Genomic DNA, 23960 nt, shown 5'->3' on the forward strand with positions numbered 1-23960 from the left:
ATGGGGATAATGCACGGTGGGGGATTGAGGGTCATGAGAGATAATGCACGGTAGGGGGGATTGAGGGTCATGGGGATAATGCACGGTGGGGGATTGAGGGTTATGGGGGTTAATGCACGGTGGGGGATTAAGGGTCATGGGGGATAATGCACGGTAGGGGGGATTGAGGGTCATGGGGATAATGCACGGTGGGGGATTGAGGGTTATGGGGGATAATGCATGGTGGGGGATTAAGGGTCATGGGGGATAATGCACGGTAGGGGGGATTGAGGGTCATGGGGATAATGCACGGTAGGGGATTGAGGGTTATGGGGGATAATGCACAGTAGGGGGATTGAGGGTAATGGGGGATAATGCACGGTAGGGGGATTAAGGGTTATGGGGGATAATGCACAGTGGGGGATTGAGGGTTATGGGGGATAATGCACGGTAAGGGATTGAGGGTTTTGGGGGATAATGCACGGTAGGGGGATTGAGGGTCATGAGGATAATGCACGGTGGGGGGATTGAGGGTTATGGGGGATAATGCACAGTGGGGGATTGAGGGTTATGGGGGATAATGCACGGTAGGGGGGATTGAGGGTCATGGGGATAATGCACGGTAGGGGGATTGAGGGTCATGGGGATAATGCACGGTAGGGGGATTGAGGATTATGGGGGATAATGCACTGTGGGGGATTGAGGGTTATGGGGGATAATGCACGGTAGGGGGGATTGAGGGTTATGGGGATAATGCACGGTGGGGTATTGAGGGATTTGGGGATAATGCACGGTGGGGGATTGAGGGTCATGGGGATAATGCACGGTAGGGGGATTGAGGGTTATGGGGGATAATGCACGGTAGGGGGATTGAGGGTTATGGGGATAATGCACGGTAGGGGGATTGAGGGTCATGGGGATAATGCACGGTAGGGGGATTGAGGGTCATGGGGATAATGCACGGTAGGGGGATTGAGAGTTATGGGGATAATGCACGGTAGGGGGGATTGAGGGTTATGGGGGATAATGCACAGTAGGGGGATTGAGGGTCATGGGGATAATGCACGATAGGGGGATTGAGGGTCATGGGGATAATGCACGGTAGGGGGATTGAGAGTTATGGGGATAATGCACGGTAGGGGGGATTGAGGGTTATGGGGGATAATGCACAGTAGGGGGATTGAGGGTCATGGGGATAATGCACGGTAGGGGGGATTGAGGGTTATGGGGGATAATGCACGGTAGGGGGATTGAGGGTCATGGGGATAATGCACGGTGGGGGGGATTGAGGGTTATGGGGGATAATGCACGGTGGGGGATTGAGGGTTATGGGGGATAATGCACGGTAGTGGGATTGAGGGTTATGGGGGATAATGCATGGTAGGGGGATTGAGGGTTATGGGGATAATGCACGGTGGGGGATTGAGGGTCATGGGGATAATGCACGGTAGGGGGATTGAGAGTTATGGGGGATAATGCACGGTAGGGGGATTGAGGGTCATGGGGATAATGCACGGTAGGGGGATTGAGAGTTATGGGGATAATGCACGGTAGGGGGGATTGAGGGTTATGGGGGATAATGCACAGTAGGGGGATTGAGGGTCATGGGGATAATGCACGGTAGGGGGGATTGAGGGTTATGGGGGATAATGCACGGTAGGGGGATTGAGGGTCATGGGGATAATGCACGGTGGGGGGGATTGAGGGTTATGGGGGATAATGCACGGTGGGGGATTGAGGGTTATGGGGGATAATGCACGGTAGGGGGGATTGAGGGTTATGGGGGATAATTCACGGTAGGGGGATTGAGGGTCATGGGGATAATGCACGGTGGGGGGGATTGAGGGTTATGGGGGATAATGCACGGTAGGGGGATTGAGGGTCATGGGGGATAATGCACGGTAGGGGGATTGAGGGTTATGGGGATAATGCATGGTAGGGGGATTGAGGGTTATGGGGATAATGCACGGTGGGGGATTGAGGGTCATGGGGATAATGCACGGTAGGGGGGTTGAGGGTTATGGGGGATAATGCACGGTAGGGGGATTGAGGGTTATGGGGGATAATGCACGGAAGGGGGATTGAGGGATATGGGGGATAATGCACGGTAGGGGGATTGACGGTTATGGGAATAATGCAAGGTAAGGGGGATTGAGGGTTATGGGGGATAATGCACGGTAGGGGGATTGAGGGTTATAGGGGATAATGCACGGTAGGGGGATTGAGGGTTATGGGGTATAATGCACGGTAGGGGGAGTGATGGTTATGGGGTATAATGCACGGTAGGGGGATTGAGGGTCATGGGGATAATGCACGGTAGGGGGATTAAGGGTTATGGGGGATAATGCACGGTAGGGGGATTGAGGGTTATGGGGTATAATGCACGGTGGGGGATTGAGGGTCATGGGGGATAATGCACGATGAGGGGGATTGAGGGTTATGGGGGATAATGCACGCTAGGAGGATTGAGGGTTATGGGGGATAATGCACGGTAGGGGGATTGAGGGTTATGGGGATAATGCACAGTAAGGGGATTAAGGGTCATGGGGATAATGCACGGTAGGGGGATTGAGGGTTATGGGGGATAATGCATGGTAGGGGGATTGAGGGTCATGGGGATAATGCACGGTGGGGGGATTGAGGGTTATGGGGGATAATGCACGGTAGGGGGATTGAGGGTCATGGGGTATAATGAACGGTAGGGGGATTGAGGGTCATTGGGATCATGCACGGTGGGGGGATTGAGGGTCATGGGGATAACGTACGGTGGGGGGATTGAGGGTCATGGGGATAATGTACGGTGGGGGGATTGAGGGTTATGGGGGATAATGAACGGTCGGGGATTGAGGGTTATGGGGATAATGCAAGGTAGGGGGATTAAGGGTTATGGGGGATAATGCAAGGTAGGGGGATTAAGGGTTATGGGGGATAATGCACGGTAGGGGGATTGAGGGTCATGGGGATAATGCACGGTGGGGGGATTGAGGGTTATGGGGGATAATGAACGGTCGGGGATTGAGGGTTATGGGGATAATGCACGGTAGGGGGGATTGAGGTTTATGGGGGATAATGCACGGTAGGGGGGATTGAGGGTTATGGGGGATAATGCACGGTAGGGGGATTGAGAGTTATGGGGTATAATGCACGGTAGGGGGATTGAGGGTTATGGGGATAATGCACGGTGGGGGGTATTGAGGGTTATGGGGGATAATGCACGGTAGGAGGATTGAGGGTTATGGGGGATAATGCACGGTAGGGGGATTGAGGGTTATGGGGGGATAATGCACGGTAGGGGGATTGAGGGTTATGGGGGGATAATGCACGGTAGGGGGATTGGGGTTTATGGGGGATAATGCACGGTAGGGGGATTGAGGGTTATGGGGGATAATGCACGGTAGGGAGATTGATGGTTATGGGGTATAATGCACGGTAGGGGGATTGAGGGTCATGGGGATAATGCACGGTAGGGGGATTGAGGGTTATGGGGGATAATGCATGGTAGGGGGATTGAGGGTTATGGGGGATAATGCACAGTGGGGAGATTGATACTTATGGGGGATAATGCAAGGTGGGGGATTGAGGGTTATGGAGGATAATGCACGGTAGGGGGATTGAGGGTTATGGGGGATAATACACGGTAGGGGGATTGAGGGTTATGGGGGATAATGCACGGTAGGGAGATTGAGGGTTATGGGGGATAATGCATGGTAGGGGGATTGAGGGTTATGGGGATAATGCACAGTGGGGAGATTGATACTTATGGGGGATAATGCAAGGTGGGGGATTGAGGGACATGGGGGATAATGCACGGCAGTGTCTGTGTGTGTGTGTGTCTGTATGTGTGTTGGTGTGTGTGTGTGTCTATATCTGTGTGTGTGTCCATATCTGTGTGTGTGTCTATGTCTGTGTGTGTGTGTGTGTGTCTATGTCTGTGTGTGTGTGTGTGTGTCTATATCTGTGTGTGTGTCTATATCTGTGTGTGTGTGTGTGTCTATATCTGTGTGTGTGTCTATATCTGTGTGTGTGTGTGTGTCTATATCTGTGTGTGTGTCTATATCTGTGTGTGTGTCCATATCTGTGTGTGTGTCTATGTCTGTGTGTGTGTGTGTGTCTATATCTGTGTGTGTGTGTGTCTATATCTGTGTGTGTGTGTGTCTATATCTGTGTGTGTGTCTATATCTGTGTGTGTGTCTATGTCTGTGTGTGTGTGTCTGTATGTGTGTGTGTGTGTGTCTGTGTCTGTGTGTCTATGTCTGTGTCTCTATGTGTATGTGGGGGGGTGGGGGGGTGTCTCACCTGGATGCGGGGGTCCAGCTCCTCTTCCTCCTCCCTCTCCCGGGCCTCCTCCTCCTCCTCCTCCTCCTGCAGCAGCAGCTGCTGCCGCCCGGCCCCGGCGCTCAGCCCCGGCCCCTCTCCCTGAGCAGCAGCTGCTGCTGCCGCCTCCGCGCCGGCCCCCGGCTCCCCATTCCCGGCGGGACTCTCCCTCTGAGCCCTGGCCTCCGCCATTCCGCCATGCAAAGGGTTCCCAATCGCGGGGGCCTGACCGTGAACGCGGAGGGGGGGCCCCTCCGCCGCTCGCCTGGGCCCTGGGCCTGGGCCTGCCCTGCCGCGCCGCGCCGCGCCGCCCGCCGTACTGCGTCACCTGTGTACGGCAAACCTCGCCGTACGGCCATCTCCGTACGGACCCAGCTCTGCCTGAGGGCGCCGCCATCTTGCCGTACGGAACACGTCACCTTCTCTGCCAACAAACTCATAGAAGGGAAGGGAAAAGGATGTGAATGGAATGGAAAACGGTGGGAATGAGTGGGGAGGGTGGGGAGGGGGAAATGAGTGGCGGATGAATCGACGTTTCGGGCATCAACCCTTCATCAGGAATTTCTGCAGGATGTAGGAGCAGATTAGGCCATTCAGCCCATTGAGTCCAGCCCACCATTCAAAGAAATTGTGGCTAATCTCAAAATTGCAAAGGCTGTATGTTTTCGTTTTTGGTGGTTTTTTTTAAATTGAAAACATTGTGGGTTAAAACGAGAAAGGACTATTTTAATAGGAGTGTGTTTTAAAGGATCACTGCATGTTTTGAAAAAGCAAGCGACCTACGACTAACGTTGTGAAGGCAGCAGTACATGCTGCACATGGATTGGAGCTGAGAGCTTCCGTCCTCAAGTCACTGATTGACCTATGGACTCGTAACAAATATTGGTGACAAAAGTCTTATGGTTGCCAATAATGGTGCGATTGGTTCTCTGTTAACTGAACAGCTTGGGTCTTGGAACAGCCTATGCAGAAGTGTTTTGATCCACACCAGCACAGGAGCTGTCTCTCTGTTCTCTTAGTTAAAACGCTTTTAAATCCAAAGCAAAAATAAAACCAGAAATTGCTGGAGCATTTGTGGCAACATCCACATCCAAAAGATTATAAGCCCCTATCTCTGCCACCAGACACACATTCCCTTCCTCTCGCATGTCAGCCTCCTGCGGGGACTATTCCCTCTTGAACACCATGGCCCCTTCTTCCACCCATTCCCAACACCTCCCCCACCCCACAGCACTTTTCTAAGCAACCACAGGGTATGTAACACTAACCCATTTTCTTTCTCCCTCCTTAATATCCAAGACACTAGACACACTTTCCAGGTGAAACAGCAATTGATCTGCACTTCACATACTATATTAGTTGGTCACAATGTGGGCTCTATGTTGGGGAGATGAAATGCAGACTAAATGACTGCTTTCTGGAACGTTTATGTTTTGTCTGCAAAAATGATCCTGAGCTTCCTGTTGTCTGCCATTTCAACACACCACCATGTTCCTGCACCAGCATCTCTGGCTTGGGCTTGTTGCAATACTCCAGTGAGGCTCAGCACAAGCTGGAAATTCATCTTCCCCCGCAGCCTTCATTATTGAGTTCAATAATTTTAGGACCTGAGCACTTTCTTCCATGTCTTTTATCCACCATGTCATCACGTGGGCTGTTTTCATCAGAGCTGAAAATGTGTTGCTGGAAAAGCGCAGCAGGTCAGGCAGCATCCAAGGAACAGGAGAATCGACGTTTCGGGCATAAGCCCTTCTTCAGGATTTAGCACAGCCAATTCACCTAACCTGCACATTTTTGGACTGTGGGAGGAACCTAAGGCACCCAGAGGAAACCCGCCCAGACTCAGGGAGAATGTGCAAACTGTGGGAATTGAACCCGGGTCTCTGGCGCTGGGAGGCAGCAGTGCTAACTACTGTGCCACCGCGCCGCCCATAAATCCACCGTTCAATGGCTAACCATGACCCCATGCTTTCTACCAGCCTGTGTCTGACAGTCAAGCTAATTGGGAAGTTTTAAGTGTTCATTTTGGTATCTATAATGTTTGTGACACCTCCGGGAGTAGTGGGGCCTGATTTCCAGTGCACTGTGACAACATTTGGGGGCCCATCCTGGATACAATGACGGAACGGGGCGACAGAGGTTTGGGTGTGGGAGTGGTAGACAACCCGAGCGAGTGAAAACACTAGTTTCTGTTGTCCTTTTAACACATGAGACTGGAACTTTCTGGGGGCGGGGGTTTTGTTTTGCACTGCCGGTGTGGAACCTCGGCCGAGCGAGTGGTTGCTCTTACATTCCAGCAATATTTCGCTTTTGCTTCCCCCCCCCAAATTGATTTCCGTCATCCGCAGTTTCCTTTTCTTGTCGCGGGCGCCTTCAGGTATCACCCGGTGGCCCGAGCTGCGCGGGCAGGAGGAGGAGCCGGATGACCAGTGACGTCGGGTGACGTCATCCTGAAAGTGGTCTATCTGGCGGCTGGGTGACGTCATCGGCAGGCGCCCCGGCTCCAAGAGGGGGGGGCCGCGCATGCGCGGGGCTCCACTTTCATTTCCTTTTGAGTGACAACGTGAGAGGGAGAGCTGTCCCCTGTGCAGGGGACACACAGGTGGGAGTACCCTTTTGCATTTCATCAGTGCTGGTGATTAATGGACTCATGGGGTGGACAAACAAGGCTTTTTGCAAACCCTAAGCATAACAAAGGGATGGTGCAGCAGAGCACAGAGTCCTGGGGAGTGGGGAGAGTGTGGGGGGAGTGGGGAGTGGGGAGTGGGGAGAGTGTGGGGGGAGTGGGGAGTGTGGGGAGAGTGGGGAGTGTGGGGAGAGTGGGGAGTGTGTGGAGAGTGTAGGTTCAGGTGCATCATTCTTTGAGGTTTGCATCGCATGCAGACAGGGTGGTGAAGGTGGCGATAGGCACCCAGTGCTCGGTCCTTTGAGTACAGGAGTTGGGACGTCATGCTGAAGGCTGTACAGGACATTGGTGAGGCCTCTCCAGGAGTCGTAGAGACGTGCGGCACGGAAACAGACCCTTCGGTCCAACCCGTCCATGCCGACCGGATATCCCAACCCAACCTAGTCCGACCTGCCAGCACCCGGCCCATATCCCTCCAAACCCTTCCTATTCATTTACCCATCCAGATGCCTTTTAGATCTTGTAATTGTAACAGCCTCCACCACTTCCTCTGGCAGCTCATTCCATACACGTAACACCCTCTGCGTGAAAATGTTGCCCCTTAGGTCCCTTTTATATCTTTCCCCTCTCACCCTAAACCTATGCCCTCTAGTTCTGGACTCTCTGACCCCAGGGAAAATACTTTGCCTATTTACCCTATCCATGTCCTTCATGATTTTATAAACCTCGATAAGGTCACCCCTCGGCCTCCGCTCCAGAGAAAACAGCCCCAGCCTGGATTAGCCATGCTAAATTACCCGTAATGTGCAGGCTGGGTGGATTAGCCATGGGAAATGCAGGGTTACTGGGTAGGGGTCTGGGTCTGGATGGGATGTTCTTCAAAGGGGCAATATGGAACTCGATGGGCCGAATGGCCTGCTTCCATGCTTTAGGGATTCTATGCAAATTCATCAGTTAGTCTTTGAACTGTTGAGGGAGGCAGGAGAGAAGATGTCTGGGTTGGGGAGGCAGGAGAGAAGATGTCTGGGGTGGGAAGGCCCTAGCAGTAAATTTCGAATCCTCTCTGGTCAGAGTTGAGGTGAAAGATATCTAGAAGCCTGCTGATCCAATAAAAGGGTTGGATCAGGAAATTACAGGCCAGTCAGTTTAGCCGCAGGATGGTGGGGAAAATGTAAGAAAGAATTCTGAATGACAGATCGGAGGCATGGGGATCAATCAGGGATAGTCTGCACGGATTTGCTGAGGGAATGTTGCGCTTAACAAATGAGATGAGGTGGTGACCAGGAGCATTGATGAAGGTGATGCATTTGTGCTGTACGTGGGCTTCAGCAAGAATAAAGCCCCTGATAGCAGACTGGTCAAGAAAGTAAAAGCTGAGGGGATTGAAGATAAGATGACCCATCGGATCCAGAATTGGCTGAGCAGCAGGAAGCGGAGGGTGACCATCGAGGGATGTTTCTGTGGCTGGAAGTCAGTTTCCAATGGGGTTCTGCTAGGCTTGGTGCTGGGTTCCTTGGCATTGGTGGTGTACTTCAATGGCTTGGAATTAAACGTGGGGCTATGTTCAAGAGGTTTGCAGATCACACAAAGATTGACTGACTGGGTGGGCAAAGCAGTGGCAAATAGAGTTCGAGAGAGGAGAGAAGGTGCAGAGTAGATTTACCAGGATGATTCCTGGGCTGGGGCCGGTGAGGAAAGGTTAGATAGGTTGGAGTTAGAGTCATGTTGAAATGCCCATCAGCCATGATTGAATGGCGGAGTGGACTCGATGGACCGAATGGCTTTACTTCCATTGCTATGCCTTATGGTCTTATGTGCAGCATGGAAACAGACCCTTCAGTCCAACCCGTCCATGCCGACCACATATCCTAAATTAGTCTAGTCCCACCTGCCAGCACCTGGCCCATATCCCTCCAAACCTTCCTATTCATATACCCATCCAGATGCCTTTTAGATATTGCAATTGTACCAGCCTCCACCACTTCCTCTGGCAGCTCATTCCATACACGCACCACCCTCTGCGTGAAATAACAGCCCATTAGGTCCCTTTGAAATCACTGTGTGTTGGCGCAGGGTTCTGGAGGGACCACCCCTACCAGGGTGTGGCACGGTGGCTCAGTGGTTAGCACTGCTGCCACATGGCACCAGAGACCCGGGTTCGATTTCACCCTCGGGTGACTGTCTGCGTGGAGTTTGCACGTTCTCCCCGTGTCTGCGTGGGTTTCCTCCGGATGCTCCGGTTTCCTGCCACAGTCCAAAGATGTTAGGGTGGATTGACCATGCTCAATTGCCCTATAGCGTTCAGGGATGTGTAGGTTAGGTACGTTAGTCAGAGGTAGAGCAATAGGGTGGGGAATGGGTCCACGGTGCGGTGTTGGGCCAAATGGCCTATTTCCATACTGCATAGATTCTGTGATTCCCTGAGTGAAATGACAACCAGGAGATCACATGAGGGGGTGGGTGGGGTGGTCGCTGTCGGTTTAACATCCCATCTGAAAGGTGTCACCGCTCCCTCGGAGCTGGGCCAGTGAGTCAGCTTTGCGCGTTTGGTTCTTGGGCCCTGGGAGTAGGTGCCAACCCCACGATGTTCCCACCCAAAGGTGAGACTCCTCTCAGCTGCGGGCCAGGGTAGCCATCAGTATGAGATTGTTGGGCACCTTTCCTAAAACTAGGAGGAAGTGAGGACTGCAGATGCTGGCGATCAGAGTCAAAACGTGTGGTGCTGGAAAAACGCAGCCAGTCAGGCAGCATCCGAGGCGCAGGATAATGAAGGGCTGAAACGTCAACTCTCCTGTTCCTTGGATCCTCCTGACCGGCTGTGCTTTTCCAGCACCACACTTTTTGACCCACAATTTCTAAAATGCCAGTCCAGAACTGTTGTGCTGTGGTTGGTCAGGGAACACTATTTTGGCTCGCGGTGTTACCGGTGAATTGTGAATATGCTGCTGGCTTCACAAATCAGTGCAGCGTGAGACAGAGAGAGAGAGAGAGAGAGAGAGACGCAGAGGGAATGTTTCGAGATCAGTGTCAGTCTGAGGATGTTGTGATGTGGCCGGGTTCCTCCGGCATCTTGATTTTTTTTGTTCCCCTTTTATTTCGGACCCCGTGTTGGAGGTGTGCAGTCAGCCTGTTGGGGCTGTTCCTGTCAAAGGGGGTGACAGAGCCCTGGGTGAGGGGGTTACAAAAGGAGGTGCAGAGTTTTACAACAGACGGGTTGCCGGTGCCAGTAACCATAGTGGGTTAGTGAGCGAGCAAGCAGAGCACAACTGTCAGCTTGAATGTGATGGGCCGAACAGTCACTTTGTACACCGTAACCGTTCAGTAAATCAATTGTAATTGCAGCTTTGTCGGTGTGTGGTGGAATCCTATCAGCAAGTGCACTCTGTGTAAATTGGGGTTTATTCCGTTGAGGCACAGAACGAGAGACCATCAAACAGGCGCAACTAGGCTGTCTTTGAAAACTGTGTGTCAGTAACCCGGCTTATCTCCAATGTCCAATGCCTTTTCTTAATGGCAGTATGCTCTGTAAACGTTCCACAACACTGCAGCAATGGGGCCGTGAACATTTTCATTTCAAATCCTGAAAACTACCCAGCAGTAAAACATCCAGATACCATCCACACAAACAGCTACCACGAGGTGTAAACAAATTGGAGATATGTACAGCAGCATGCTCCTGTGTACTGGTCCCTCACTACAATGCAGTGCTGGGGGGGACAGGTCTGTCTCTGTGTACCACTGGGGTACGGTGCTGGGGGGGACAGGTCTGTCACTGTGTACCACTGGGGGACAGTGCTGGTGGGGACAGGTCTGTCACTGTGTAACACTGGGGTACAGTGCTGGTGGGGACAGGTCTGTCACTGTGTAACACTGGGGTACAGTGCTGGTGGGGACAGGTCTGTCACTGTGTAACACTGGGGTACAGTGCTGGTGGGGACAGGTCTGTCACTGTGTAACACTGGGTTACGGTGCTGGTGGGGACAGGTCTGTCACTGTGTAACACTGGGGGACAGTGCTGGTGGGGACAGGTCTGTCACTGTGTAACACTGGGGGACAGTGCTGGTGGGGACAGGTCTGTCACTGTGTAACACTGGGGTACAGTGCTGGTGGGGACAGGTCTGTCACTGTGTAACACTGGGGTACAGTGCTGGTGGGGACTGGTCTGTCACTGTGTAACACTGGGGTACAGTGCTGGTGGGGACAGGTCTGTCACTGTGTAACACTGGGGGACAGTGCTGGTGGGGACAGGTCTGTCACTGTGTAACACTGGGGTACAGTGCTGGTGGGGACAGGTCTGTCACTGTGTAACACTGGGTTGCAGTGCTGGTGGGGACAGGTCTGTCACTGTGTAACACTGGGGGACAGTGCTGGTGGGGACAGGTCTGTCACTGTGTAACACTGGGTTGCAGTGCTGGTGGGGACAGGTCTGTCACTGTGTAATACTGGGGTACAGTGCTGGTGGGGACAGGTCTGTCACTGTGTAACACTGGGTTGCAGTGCTGGTGGGGACAGGTCTGTCACTGTGTAACACTGGGTTGCAGTGCTGGTGGGGACAGGTCTGTCACTGTGTAACACTGGGGTACAGTGCTGGTGGGGACAGGTCTGTCACTGTGTAACACTGGGGTACAGTGCTGGTGGGGACAGGTCTGTCACTGTGTAACACTGGGGTACAGTGCTGGTGGGGACAGGTCTGTCACTGTGTAACACTGGGGGACAGTGCTGGTGGGGACAGGTCTGTCACTGTGTAACACTGGGGGACAGTGCTGGTGGGGACAGGTCTGTCGCTGTGTAACACTGGGGGACAGTGCTGGTGGGGACAGGTCTGTCGCTGTGTAACACTGGGGGACAGTGCTGGTGGTGACAGGTCTGTCACTGTGTAACACTGGGGGACAGTGCTGGTGGGGACAGGTCTGTCACTGTGTAACACTGGGTTACAGTGCTGGTGGGGACAGGTCTGTCACTGTGTAACACTGGGGGACAGTGCTGATGGAGACAGGTCTGTCACTGTGTAACACTGGGGTACAGTGCTGGTGGGGACAGGTCTGTCACTGTGTAACACTGGGGGACAGTGCTGGTGGGGACAGGTCTGTCACTGTGTAACACTGGGGTACAGTGCTGGTGGGGACTGGTCTGTCTCTGTGTAACAGTGGGGGACAGTGCTGGTGGGGACAGGTCTGTCACTGTGTAACACTGGGGTACAGTCCTGGTGGGGACAGGTCTGTCACTGTGTAACACTGGGGGACAGTGCTGGTGGGGACAGGTCTGTCTCTGTGTAACACTGGGGGACAGTGCTGATGGAGACAGGTCTGTCACTGTGTAACACTGGGGTACAGTGCTGGTGGGGACAGGTCTGTCACTGTGTAACACTGGGGGACAGTGCTGGTGGGGACAGGTCTGTCGCTGTGTAACACTGGGGGACAGTGCTGGTGGGGACAGGTCTGTCGCTGTGTAACACTGGGTTGCAGTGCTGGTGGGGACAGGTCTGTCTCTGTGTAACACTGGGGGACAGTGCTGGTGGGGACAGGTCTGTCGCTGTGTAACACTGGGTTGCAGTGCTGGTGGGGACAGGTCTGTCACTGTGTAACACTGGGGGACAGTGCTGGTGGGGACAGGTCTGTCGCTGTGTAACACTGGGGTACAGTGCTGGTGGGGACAGGTCTGTCACTGTGTAACACTGGGGTACAGTGCTGGTGGGGACAGGTCTGTCACTGTATAACACTGGGGTACAGTGCTGGTGGGGACAGGTCTGTCACTGTGTAACACTGGGGGACAGTGCTGGTGGGGACAGGTCTGTCACTGTGTAACACTGGGGGACAGTGCTGGTGGGGACAGGTCTGTCACTGTGTAACACTGGGATACAGTACTGGTGGGGAGAGGTCTGTCTCTGTGTAACACTGGGGGACAGTGCTGGTGGGGACAGGTCTGTCACTGTGTAACACTGGAGGACAGTGCTGGTGGGGACAGGTCTGTCACTGTGTAACACTGGGTTACGGTCCTGGTGGGGACAGGTCTGTCGCTGTGTAACACTGGGGGACAGTGCTGGTGGAGACAGGTCTGTCGCTGTGTAACACTGGGGGACAGTGCTGGTGGGGACAGGTCTGTCGCTGTGTAACACTGGGGGACAGTGCTGGTGGGGACAGGTCTGTCACTGTGTAACACTGGGGGACAGTGCTGGTGGGGACAGGTCTGTCACTGTGTAACACTGGGGGACAGTGCTGGTGGGGACAGGTCTGTCACTATGTAACACTGGGTTACGGTGCTGGTGGGGACAGGTCTGTCACTGTGTAACACTGGGGGACAGTGCTGGTGGGGACAGGTCTGTCGCTGTGTAACATTGGGGTACAGTGCTGGTGGGGACAGGTCTGTCACTGTGTAACACTGGGGAACAGTGCTGGTGGGGACAGGTCTGTCACTATGTAACACTGGGGGACAGTGCTGGTGGGGACAGGTCTCTCACTGTGTAACACTGGGGGACAGTGCTGGTGGGGACAGGTCTGTCACTGTGTAACACTGGGTTATGGTCCTGGTGGGGACAGGTCTGTCACTGTGTAACACTGGGGGACAGTGCAGGTGGGGACAGGTCTGTCACTGTGTAACACTGGGTTACGGTGCTGGTGGGGACAGGTCTGTCACTGTGTAACACTGGGGTACAGTGCTGGTGGGGACAGGTCTGTCACTGTGTAACACTGGGGGACAGTGCTGGTGGGGACAGGTCTGTCACTGTGTAACACTGGGGGACAGTGCTGGTGGGGACAGGTCTGTCACTGTGTAACACTGGGTTACGGTCCTGGTGGGGACAGGTCTGTCACTGTGTAACACTGGGGGACAGTGCTGGTGGGGACAGGTCTGTCACTGTGTAACACTGGGGGACAGTGCTGGTGGGGACAGGTCTGTCACTGTGTAACACTGGGGGACAGTGCTGGTGGGGACAGGTCTGTCACTATGTAACACTGGGGGACAGTGCTGGTGGGGACAGGTCTGTCACTGTGTAACACTGGGTAACAGTGCTGGTGGGGACAGGTCTGTCGCTGTGTAACACTGGGGTACAGTGCTGGTGGGGACAGGTCTGTCGCTGTGTAACACTGGGGTACAGTGCTGGTGGGGACAGGTCTGTCACTGTAACACTGGGGGACAGTGCTGGTGGGGACAGGTCTGTCACTGTGTAACACTGGGGTACAGTGCTGGTGGGGACAGGTCTGTCACTGTGTAACACTGGGGGACAGTGCTGGTGGGGACAGGTCTGTCACTGTGTAACACTGGGGTACAGTGCTGGTGGGGACAGGTCTGTCACTGTGTAACACTGGGGGACAGTGCAGGTGGGGACAGGTCTGTCACTGTGTAACACTAGGCTACGGTCCTGGTGGGGACAGGTCTGTCACTGTGTAACACTGGGTTACGGTCCTGGTGGGGACAGGTCTGTCACTGTGTAACACTGGGTTACTGTCCTGGTGGGGACAGGTCTGTCACTGTGTAACACTGGGTTACTGTCCTGGTGGGGACAGGTCTGTCACTGTGTAACACTGGGTTACGGTCCTGGTGGGGACAGGTCTGTCACTGTGTAACACTGGGGGACAGTGCAGGTGGGGACAGGTCTGTCACTGTGTAACACTAGGCTACGGTCCTGGTGGGGACAGGTCTGTCACTGTGTAACACTGGGTTACGGTCCTGGTGGGGACAGGTCTGTCACTGTGTAACACTGGGTTACTGTCCTGGTGGGGACAGGTCTGTCACTGTGTAACACTGGGTTACGGTCCTGGTGGGGACAGGTGTGTCACTGTGTAACACTGGGGGACAGTGCTGGTGGGAACAGGTCTGTCACTGTGTAACACTGGGTTACAGTGCTGGTGGGGACAGGTCTGTCACTGTGTAACACTGGGGGACAGTGCTGGTGGGGACAGGACTGTCACTGTGTAACACTGGGGGACAGTACTGGTGGAGATAACATCTGTTCAGAAACATCGGATGAAATAACCTTTTAAAGCCCCAGCTTCGTTACAGATGGTGCCCCCTCCTCCTCCTCCCCCCTCCCCCTCCTCCCACCCCCTCCTCCCCCTCCACCCTGCCGTCTGGTCAGTGTCTGCTTCAGTTCCTTATTCGTGGATGTGACTTGCTTCCCTTCAAACACATCTGGGATCTTTCTTTGCAACCCTTTCCCATGTTCTCTTGTTCTTTTCTCCCTCAGTCTCTCTCTCTCTCTCTCTCTCTCTGTCTTTGTCTCTCTTTTTCTCTCTCTGTTTCTCTCTTTCTCTCTTTTTCTCTCTCCAAATAATCCAAAATTTGAGGTTCGCTGTCCTTATAGGGGCAGGAAGCGGTGATTATCAGATACTGTGAAGGAGTGGCGTCTTGTTCAGGGTGGCTCAGTGGTTAGCACTGCTGCCTCACAGCTCCAGGGTCCCAGGTTCGATCCCACCCTCGGGTGAATTGTCTGTGTGGAGTTTGCACATTCTCCCCGCGTCTGTGTGGGTTTCCTCCGGGTGCTCCGGTTTCCTCCCACAGTCCAAAGGTGTGCAGGTTAGGCCCGTGCTGAATTGTCCCTTGGCGTCCAGGGCTGTGCAGTGTGGGTGGGTTAGCCACGGGAAAGGCAGGGTTACAGGGATAGAGTGGAGGGGAGGTGGGGGTGGAGTTGGTTCTGGTTGGGATGCCCTTCTGTGGGTCGGTGCAGGATTTGATGGGCCGAGTGGCAGCTTTCTACGCTGTCGGGAATCTGCCTGGCTGACCTGTTCGTCCTGTCTCCCTCCAGCACCCCAACCCCTCGAGAGACAGAGAGAGAGAGAGAGAATGCAGCGGGAGAAGCTGAAATGTAAGAATCTGCACGAATACATGAGGAGCCTGAGTCCCAGTATTCTCGACAAACTCTACAACCACCCGGCTACCTGCCTGGCCGTCTTCAGGTGAGCGATTATCCCCCTCAGGGAGGGAGGGTCAGCCGGCGGCCATCTTTACCTCACTCTGAGACAGTGGGGGATGTGGCTCAGTCTAAAACGCAGGAGCCATCTCTGGAAACGGGGCCTCTTGCCCCTCTCCCCCTGGGCTGGGAGTGCCCCGTTGATCACTCGTGCCCTGTCTCACGTACGACAAATCTGCACACACTGTTTTTTTTTGAAAAGGTAACGCTGCTGGGACGTGGGTGATGCTGGCGAGGGTCAGTGTTTACTCCCCATCCCTAATTGGGGCGGCACGCTGGCTCAGTGGTTAGCACTGCTGCCCCTCAGCACCAGGGACCTGGGTTCGATCCCAGCCTCAGGCGACTGACTGTGTGGAGTTTGCACATTCTCCCCGTGTCTGCGTGGGTTTCCTCCGGGTGCTCCGGTTTCCTCCCACAGTCCAAAGACGTGCAGGGTCAGGTGAATTGGCCATGCTAAATTTTCCCATAGTGACCAGGGGTGTGTAGGTTAAGTGGGTTAGCCATGGGAAAAGCAGGGTTATGGGGACAGTGTAGGGGCGGGGAGGGTGTGTTTGCATGGGATGTCCCTCGCAGGGTGGGGGCTGACTCAGTGGGCCGAATGGCCTGTTTAGCGCCGTCACGAAATTCCTTGTCTTCAAAATTCCTTCATTCCTCTCCCGCTGGTTATGTCACTGGAATAGAATCGATGGCCGACTTACTCCCGTCGTGAAATAATTCTCGCCGAGCCAAATTTCTGTACAGCACCCCCACTCCAGAAAGTCGGCGGAGGGGGGGGGTAGCGGGGATGGTGAGATTGGACGTGGGCAGAGAGATTTTAACCAGGAGCAGCCACTCCTGTCCCTCAACTCCCCCCCCCCCCCCCCCCCCCCCCCACCACCCCCCCCCCGGATATGGCACCGCCTGATACTCAGATGGCTTTGGGCTCAGATATCCGCGCGGATTGGCTGGTGGACTGGAGGGCGCGTGCTCTGTATCCAGCAGCCGGTGTGAACGAACCCGAGTGCCCTTTTCTTATTTCGCGCGCCACGCCACTGACCTGATCGCGTCTCCTTCCTCCTTTCTCAGGGAGCTGCCGGTGCTGGCTCAAAATTACGTCATGAGGCTGCTGTTCCTGGATCAACCGTTGCCGCAAGCCGCCGTTACCTTCTGGGTGAAGAAAGACAAGCAACGGTACTCCACCCACGCCCCCCCCCCCCCCAACGCTGTGCTCCATCCTGAGCTGCCTGCCTTGCCGTGCCCTCCACCTCGCTCGTTCAAACATCACCCCCCGCCACCACCACCCACAATTCCTTGTGTCAGTGACAGCAGGTTCCTCTTCCTTCTGACAGTGCTCAGGCAGAAACACGCACAAACCCAACGCAGCCAGGGCGATGTTTCCAGCACTTGGACCAGTTCTGATTAATTTTTCAGGTGGGGGGGAGGTGACTGCGTGTTGCGGACCGTCGCTGTAAACTGGACGATAGTGTACCCCACGGATGTAGGTCTGTCGCTCTGTCTCACGATCAGGGAAGGGGGGGAATGGAGGGGAGGGGGGGAAAGGACAGTGTCTGACCCACTGTCCCACCCAGTCCCAGAGGGAGGGGGGGGGGGGGGGGGGGAAAGGACAGTGTCTGACCCACTGTCCCACCCAGTTCCAGAGTGAGGGGGGGAAAGGATAGTGTCTGACCCACTGTCCCACCCAGTCCCAGAGGGAGGGGGGGGAGAGGACAGTGTCTGACCCACTGTCCCACCCATTCCCAGAGGGGGGTGGGGGAAAGGACAGTGTCTGACCCACTGACCCACCCATTCCCAGAGGGGGGTGGGGGAAAAGGACAGTGTCTGACCCACTGTTCCACCCAGTCCCAGAGGGGGGTGGGGGAAAGGACAGTGTCTGACCCACTGTTCCACCCAGTCCCAGAGGGGGGTGGGGGAAAGGACAGTGTCTGACCCACTGTCCCACCCAGTCCCAGAGGGGGAAAGGACAGTGTCTGACCCACTGTCCCACCCAGTCCCAGAGGGGGGTGGGGGAAAGGACAGTGTCTGACCCACTGTCCCACCCAGTCCCAGAGGGGGGTGGGGGAAAGGACAGTGTCTGACCCACTGTCCCACCCAGTCCCAGAGGGAGAGGGGGAAAGGACAGTGTCTGACCCACTGTCCCACCCAGTCCCAGAGGGGGGTGGGGGAAAGGACAGTGTCTGACCCACTGTCCCACCCAGTCCCAGAGGGAGAGGGGGAAAGGACAGTGTCTGACCCACTGTCCCACCCAGTCCCAGAGGGGGGTGGGGGAAAGGACAGTGTCTGACCCACTGTCCCACCCAGTCCCAGAGGGAGGGGGGGGAGAAAGGACAGTGTCTGACCCACTGTCCCACCCAGTTCCAGAGGGAGGGGGGAAAGGACAGTGTCTGACCCACTGTCCCACCCAGTCCCAGAGGGGGGTGGGGGAAAGGACAGTGTCTGACCCACTGTCCCACCCAGTCCCAGAGGGACGGGGGGCGGGGAAAGGACAGTGTCTGACCCACTGTCCCACCCAGTCCCAGAGGGGGGTGGGGGAAAGGACAGTGTCTGACCCACTGTCCCACCAAGCCCCAGGGGGAGGGGGGGAAAGGACAGTGTCTGACCCACTGTCCCACCCAATCCCAGAGGGAGGGGGGGGGGGAAAGGACAGTGTCTGACCCACTGTCCCACCCAGTCCCAGAGGGAGGGGGGGAAAGGACAGTGTCTGACCCACTGTCCCACCCAGTCCCAGAGGGAGGGGGGGGGAAAAGGACAGTGTCTGACCCACTGTCCCACCCAGTCCCAGAGGGAGGGGGGGAAAGGACAGTGTCTGACCCACTGTCCCACCCAGTCCCAGAGGGAGGGGGGGGGGGGAAAGGACAGTGTCTGACCCACTGTCCCACCCAGTCCTTGTTTGGGGGGGGGGGAAGGTGAGGACAGTGCCTGACCCACTGTCCGTGAGTTGGCAGAATCAGTGCTGGGCCCAAAAACAAATCTCGAGCCTTGCCTGTGGGGCTGGCCTGGCTGCTGGAAAGCTGACAGCTGTCAGACCACTATTGGACTGTGCTCCTGATTTACTTTTGTTAGGGTTTGATCCCTCAGCCTTTACCCGTGTCCTGAGATCTCCGGCCGTGGAGCTGACTGCCCCCTGCTGGGTGATTGAGTCATGTTGCAGACTGGGGAGGGGCAGAAAGCCCCAGTAGCTTTAGCTCCGGGGTCTTGCAGAATCTGGTGTCTGTCTGTCACCACGGTAACATTGGTTCAGCAGTGGGTTGAGAAAGGAGGAAGGGTTTATTTTTCGGGGAGAAGGGTGGGGGGGGGGCGGTTTGCAGGTGTGCGGGGCAGTACCCTGGTCTGTAGTGAGTCCTCTGTGTCCTCCCTGCACAGAGATCACGATGACTGTGTGAGTATCCTGATGGGGCTCCGACTGTGGCATTCCCAGCAGCTTCCGGGAGGACTCCAGGGCCTGGTCCTCAACCCAACCTTCAAAGAGAACCTGAGGATCGCACTTCTTGGGGGGTGAGTCAAGGTGGTGTGTTTGGTGGGGGGGGGGGGGGTGAGTCAGGGTGGTGTGTTTGGTGGGTGGGGGGGGGCGGGGTGAGACAAGGTGGTGTGTTTGGTGGGTGGGGGGGGTCAAGGTGGTGTGTTTGGTGGGTGGGTGGGGGGGTCAAGGTGGTGTGGTGGGTGGGGGGGGTCAAGGTGGTGTGTTTGGTGGGTGGGTGGGGGGGTCAAGGTGGTGTGGTGGGTGGGTGGGGGGGTCAGGGTGGTGTGTTTGGTGGGTGGGGGGGTCAGGGTGGTGTGTTTGGTGGGTGGGGGGGGTCAAGGTGGTGTGTTTGGTGGGTGGGGGGGGTCAAGGTGGTGTGTTTGGTGGGTGGGGGGGTCAGGGTGGTGTGTTTGGTGGGTGGGGGGGTCAGGGTGGTGTGTTTGGTGGGTGGGGGGGGTCAAGGTGGTGTGTTTGGTGGGTGGGGGGGGTCAAGGTGGTGTGTTTGGTGGGTGGGAGGGGGGTCAAGGTGGTGTGTTTGGTGGGTGGGGGGGTCAAGGTGGTGTGTTTGGTGGGTGGGGGGGTCAAGGTGGTGTGTTTGGTGGGTGGGGGGGTCAAGGTGGTGTGTTTGGTGGGTGGGGGGGTCAAGGTGGTGTGTTTGGTGGGTGGGAGGGGAGTCAGGGTGGTGTGTTTGGTGGGTGGGGGGGGTCAAGGTTCTGTGTTTGGTGGGTGGGAGGGGGGTCATGGTGGTGTGTTTGGTGGGTGGGGGGGGTCAAGGTGGTGTGTTTGGTGGGTGGGGGGGTCAGGGTGGTGTGTTTGGTGGGTGGGGGGGGTCAGGGTGGTGTGTTTGGTGGGTGGGGGGGTCAAGGTGGTGTGTTTGGTGGGTGGGGGGGGTCAAGGTGGTGTGTTTGGTGGGTGGGGGGGTCAAGGTGGTGTGTTTGGTGGGTGGGGTGAGTCAAGGTGGTGTGTTTGGTGGGTGGGAGGGGGGTCAAGGTGGTGTGTTTGGTGGGTGGGGGGGTCAAGGTGGTGTGTTTGGTGGGTGGGGGGGTCAAGGTGGTGTGTTTGGTGGGTGGGAGGGGAGTCAGGGTGGTGTGTTTGGTGGGTGGGGGGGGTCAAGGTTCTGTGTTTGGTGGGTGGGAGGGGGGTCATGGTGGTGTGTTTGGTGGGTGGGGGGGGTCAAGGTGGTGTGTTTGGTGGGTGGGGGGGTCAGGGTGGTGTGTTTGGTGGGTGGGGGGGGGTCAGGGTGGTGTGTTTGGTGGGTGGGGGGGTCAAGGTGGTGTGTTTGGTGGGTGGGGGGGGCAAAGGTGGTGTGTTTGGTGGGTGGGGGGGGTCAAGGTGGTGTGTTTGGTGGGTGGGGGGGGTCAAGGTGGTGTGTTTGGTGGGTGGGGGGGGTCAAGGTGGTGTGTTTGGTGGGTGGGGGGGTCAAGGTGGTGTGTTTGGTGGGTGGGGGGGTCAAGGTGGTGTGTTTGGTGGGTGGGGGGGGTCAAGGTGGTGTGTTTGGTGGGTGGGGGGGGTCAAGGTGGTGTGTTTGGTGGGTGGGGGGGATCAAGGTGGTGTGTTTGGTGGGTGGGGGGGGTCAAGGTGGTGTGTTTGGTGGGTGGGGGGGGTCAAGGTGGTGTGTTTGGTGGGTGGGGGGGGTCAAGGTGGTGTGTTTGGTGGGTGGGGGGGTGTCAAGGTGGTGTGTTTGGTGGGTGGGGTGAGTCAAGGTGGTGTGTTTGGTGGGTGGGAGGGGGGTCAAGGTGGTGTGTTTGGTGGGTGGGGGGGTCAAGGTGGTGTGTTTGGTGGGTGGGGGGGGTCAAGGTGGTGTGTTTGGTGGGTGGGGGGGTCAAGGTGGTGTGTTTGGTGGGTGGGGGGGTCAAGGTGGTGTGTTTGGTGGGTGGGGGGGTCAAGGTGGTGTGTTTGGTGGGTGGGAGGGGAGTCAGGGTGGTGTGTTTGGTGGGTGGGGGGGGTCAAGGTTCTGTGTTTGGTGGGTGGGAGGGGGGTCATGGTGGTGTGTTTGGTGGGTGGGGGGGGTCAAGGTGGTGTGTTTGGTGGGTGGGGGGGTCAGGGTGGTGTGTTTGGTGGGTGGGGGGGGTCAGGGTGGTGTGTTTGGTGGGTGGGGGGGGGTCAAGGTGGTGTGTTTGGTGGGTGGGGGGGGTCAAGGTGGTGTGTTTGGTGGGTGGGGGGGTCAAGGTGGTGTGTTTGGTGGGTGGGGTGAGTCAAGGTGGTGTGTTTGGTGGGTGGGAGGGGGGTCAAGGTGTTGTGTTTGGTGGGTGGGGGGGTCAAGGTGGTGTGTTTGGTGGGTGGGGGGGTCAAGGTGGTGTGTTTGGTGGGTGGGAGGGGAGTCAGGGTGGTGTGTTTGGTGGGTGGGGGGGGTCAAGGTTCTATGTTTGGTGGGTGGGAGGGGGGTCATGGTGGTGTGTTTGGTGGGTGGGGGGGGTCAAGGTGGTGTGTTTGGTGGGTGGGGGGGTCAGGGTGGTGTGTTTGGTGGGTGGGGGGGGTCAGGGTGGTGTGTTTGGTGGGTGGGGGGGTCAAGGTGGTGTGTTTGGTGGGTGGGGGGGTCAAGGTGTGTTTGGTGGGTGGGGGGGGTCAAGGTGGTGTGTTTGGTGGGTGGGGGGGGTCAAGGTGTGTTTTTGGTGGGTGGGGGGGGTCAAGGTGGTGTGTGTTTGGTGGGTGGGGGGGTCAAGGTGGTGTGTTTGGTGGGTGGGGGGGTCAAGGTGGTGTGTTTGGTGGGTGGGGGGGGTCAAGGTGGTGTGTTTGGTGGGTGGGGGGGGATCAAGGTGGTGTGTTTGGTGGGTGGGGGGTCAAGGTGGTGTGTTTGGTGGGTGGGGGGGGTCAAGGTGGTGTGTTTTGGTGGGTGGGGGGTCAAGGTGGTGTGTTTGGTGGGTGGGAGGGGGGGTCAAGGTGGTGTGTTTGGTGGGGTGGGGGGGTCAAGGTGGTGTGTTTGGTGGGTGGGGGGGGGTCAAGGTGGTGTGTTTGGTGGGTGGGGGGGTCAAGGTGGTGTGTTTGGTGGGTGGGGGGGTCAAGGTGGTGTGTTTGGTGGGTGGGGGGGGCGGGGTGAGACAAGGAGGTGTGTTTGGTGGGTGGGGGGGGGCGGGGTGAGACGAGGTGTGTTTGGTGGGGTGGGGGAGCGGGGTAAGACAAGGAGGTGTGTTTGGAGGGTGGGGGGGCGATGTGAGTCAAGGAGGTGTGTTTTGGGAGGGTGGGGGGGGCGGGGTGGGGTCAAGGTGGTGTGTTTTGGTGGTGAGGGGGCGGGGTGGGTCGAGGTGTGTTTGGTGGGTGGGTGGGGGGGTGCGGGGGTGGGTCAAGGAGGTGTGTTTGGTGGGTGGGGGGGGTGCGGGGTGGGTCAAGGAGGTGTGTTTGGTGGGTGGGGGGGGGCGGGGTGGGTCAAGGTGTGTTTGGTGGGTGGGGGGGCGATGTGAGTCAAGGAGATGCGTTGTGGTGGGTGGGGGGACGGGGTGGGTCAAGGTGTGTTTGGTGGGTGGGGGAGGTGCGGGGTGGGTCAAGGAGGTGTGTTTGGTGGGTGGGGGGGTGCGGGTGGGTCAAGGAGGTGTGTTTGGTGGGTGGGGGGGTGCGGGTGGGTCAAGGTGGTGTGTTTGGTGGGTGGGGGGGGGTGCGGGTGGGTCAAGGAGGTATGTTTGGTGGGTGGGGGCAGGGTGGGTCAAGGAGGCGTGTTTTGTGGGTGGGGGGCGGGGGTGGGTCAAGGAGGCGTGTTTGGTGGGTGGGGGGGAGCGGGGTGGGTCAAGGTGGCGTGTTTTGTGGGTGGGGGCGGGGTGGGTCAAGGAGGCGTGTTTGGTGGGTGGGGGGAGCGGGGTGGGTCAAGGTGGCGTGTTTGGTGGGTGGGAGGGGGCGGGGGTGGGTCAAGGAAGCATGTTTGGTGGGTGGGGGGGCGGGGTGGGTCAAGGAAGCATGTTTGGTGGGTGGGGGGGCAGGGTGGGTCAAGGTGCGTTTGGTGGGTGGGGGGGGCAGGGTGGGTCAAGGAGGTGCGTTTGTTTTGGGGGGCGGGGTGAGTCAAGGAGGTGCGTTTGGTGGGTGGGGGGGGTCGGGGTGGGTCAAGGTGCGTTTGGTGGGTGGGGGGCAGGGAGGGTCAAGGAGGTGCATTTGTTTGGGGGGGCGGGGTGAGTCAAGGAGGTGCGTTTGGTGGGTGGGGGGGTCGGGGTGAGTCAAGGTGTGTTTGGTGGGTGTGGGGGCGGGGTGGGTCAAGGTGGTATGTTGGGTGGGGGGGGCGGGCTGGGTCATGGAGGTGTGTTTGGTGGGTGGGGGTGCGGGGTCAGTCAAGGAGGTGTGTGTGTGTGGGGTTGTGTCTCAGACAGAGTGTGTGTCTCTCTGTGAGAGAGAGAGAGAGAGCGTGCGTGTCTCTGAGAGGGAAGAGTGTGTGTGTGAGAGAGAGGGAGAGAGTGTGTGTGTGTGTGAGAGAGAGAGGGAGAGAGTGTGTGTGTGTGAGAGGGAGAGAGTGTGTGCGTGTGAGAGGGAGAGAGTGTGTGCGTGTGAGAGAGAGAGAGTGTGTGCGTGTGAGAGGGAGAGAGTGTGTGCGTGTGAGAGAGAGAGAGTGTGTGCGTGTGAGAGAGAGAGTGTGCGCGTGTGAGAGAGAGAGTGTGTGCGTGTGAGAGGGAGAGAGTGTGTGCGTGTGAGAGGGAGAGTGTGTGTGCGTGTGAGAGGGAGAGTGTGTGTGCGTGTGAGAGAGAGAGAGTGTGTGCGTGTGA

General features: G+C 56.9%; 2 protein-coding genes across 2 annotated transcripts in view; one reads left to right on the forward strand and one right to left on the reverse strand.

Moving 5' to 3' along the window:
* Nucleotides 1-4556, reverse strand: part of LOC122541168 (SH3 domain-binding protein 5-like) — an 83122-nt gene extending 78566 nt beyond the window's left edge. The window contains exon 1 of the mRNA XM_087979443.1: nucleotides 4276-4556. Within this exon, the coding sequence (XP_087835569.1) occupies nucleotides 4276-4485 (210 nt within the window). The 5' untranslated portion in view covers nucleotides 4486-4556. The remainder of the gene's footprint in view (nucleotides 1-4275) is intronic.
* Nucleotides 4557-6837: 2281 nt separating this feature from the next.
* gtf2h4 (general transcription factor IIH, polypeptide 4) overlaps nucleotides 6838-23960 on the forward strand; it is a 91142-nt gene continuing 74019 nt past the window's right edge. Inside the window, exons 1-4 of the mRNA XM_087978962.1 lie at nucleotides 6838-6895; nucleotides 15660-15810; nucleotides 16890-16994; nucleotides 19185-19316. Of these exons, the coding sequence (XP_087835088.1) occupies nucleotides 15698-15810; nucleotides 16890-16994; nucleotides 19185-19316 (350 nt within the window). The 5' untranslated portion in view covers nucleotides 6838-6895; nucleotides 15660-15697. The remainder of the gene's footprint in view (nucleotides 6896-15659; nucleotides 15811-16889; nucleotides 16995-19184; nucleotides 19317-23960) is intronic.

This window comes from Chiloscyllium plagiosum, unplaced genomic scaffold (genome assembly GCF_037043375.1).
Source record: "Chiloscyllium plagiosum isolate Xiang-an unplaced genomic scaffold, Cpla_swu_hap1 HiC_scaffold_35, whole genome shotgun sequence".
In the NCBI taxonomy this organism is placed as follows: domain Eukaryota; kingdom Metazoa; phylum Chordata; class Chondrichthyes; order Orectolobiformes; family Hemiscylliidae; genus Chiloscyllium; species Chiloscyllium plagiosum.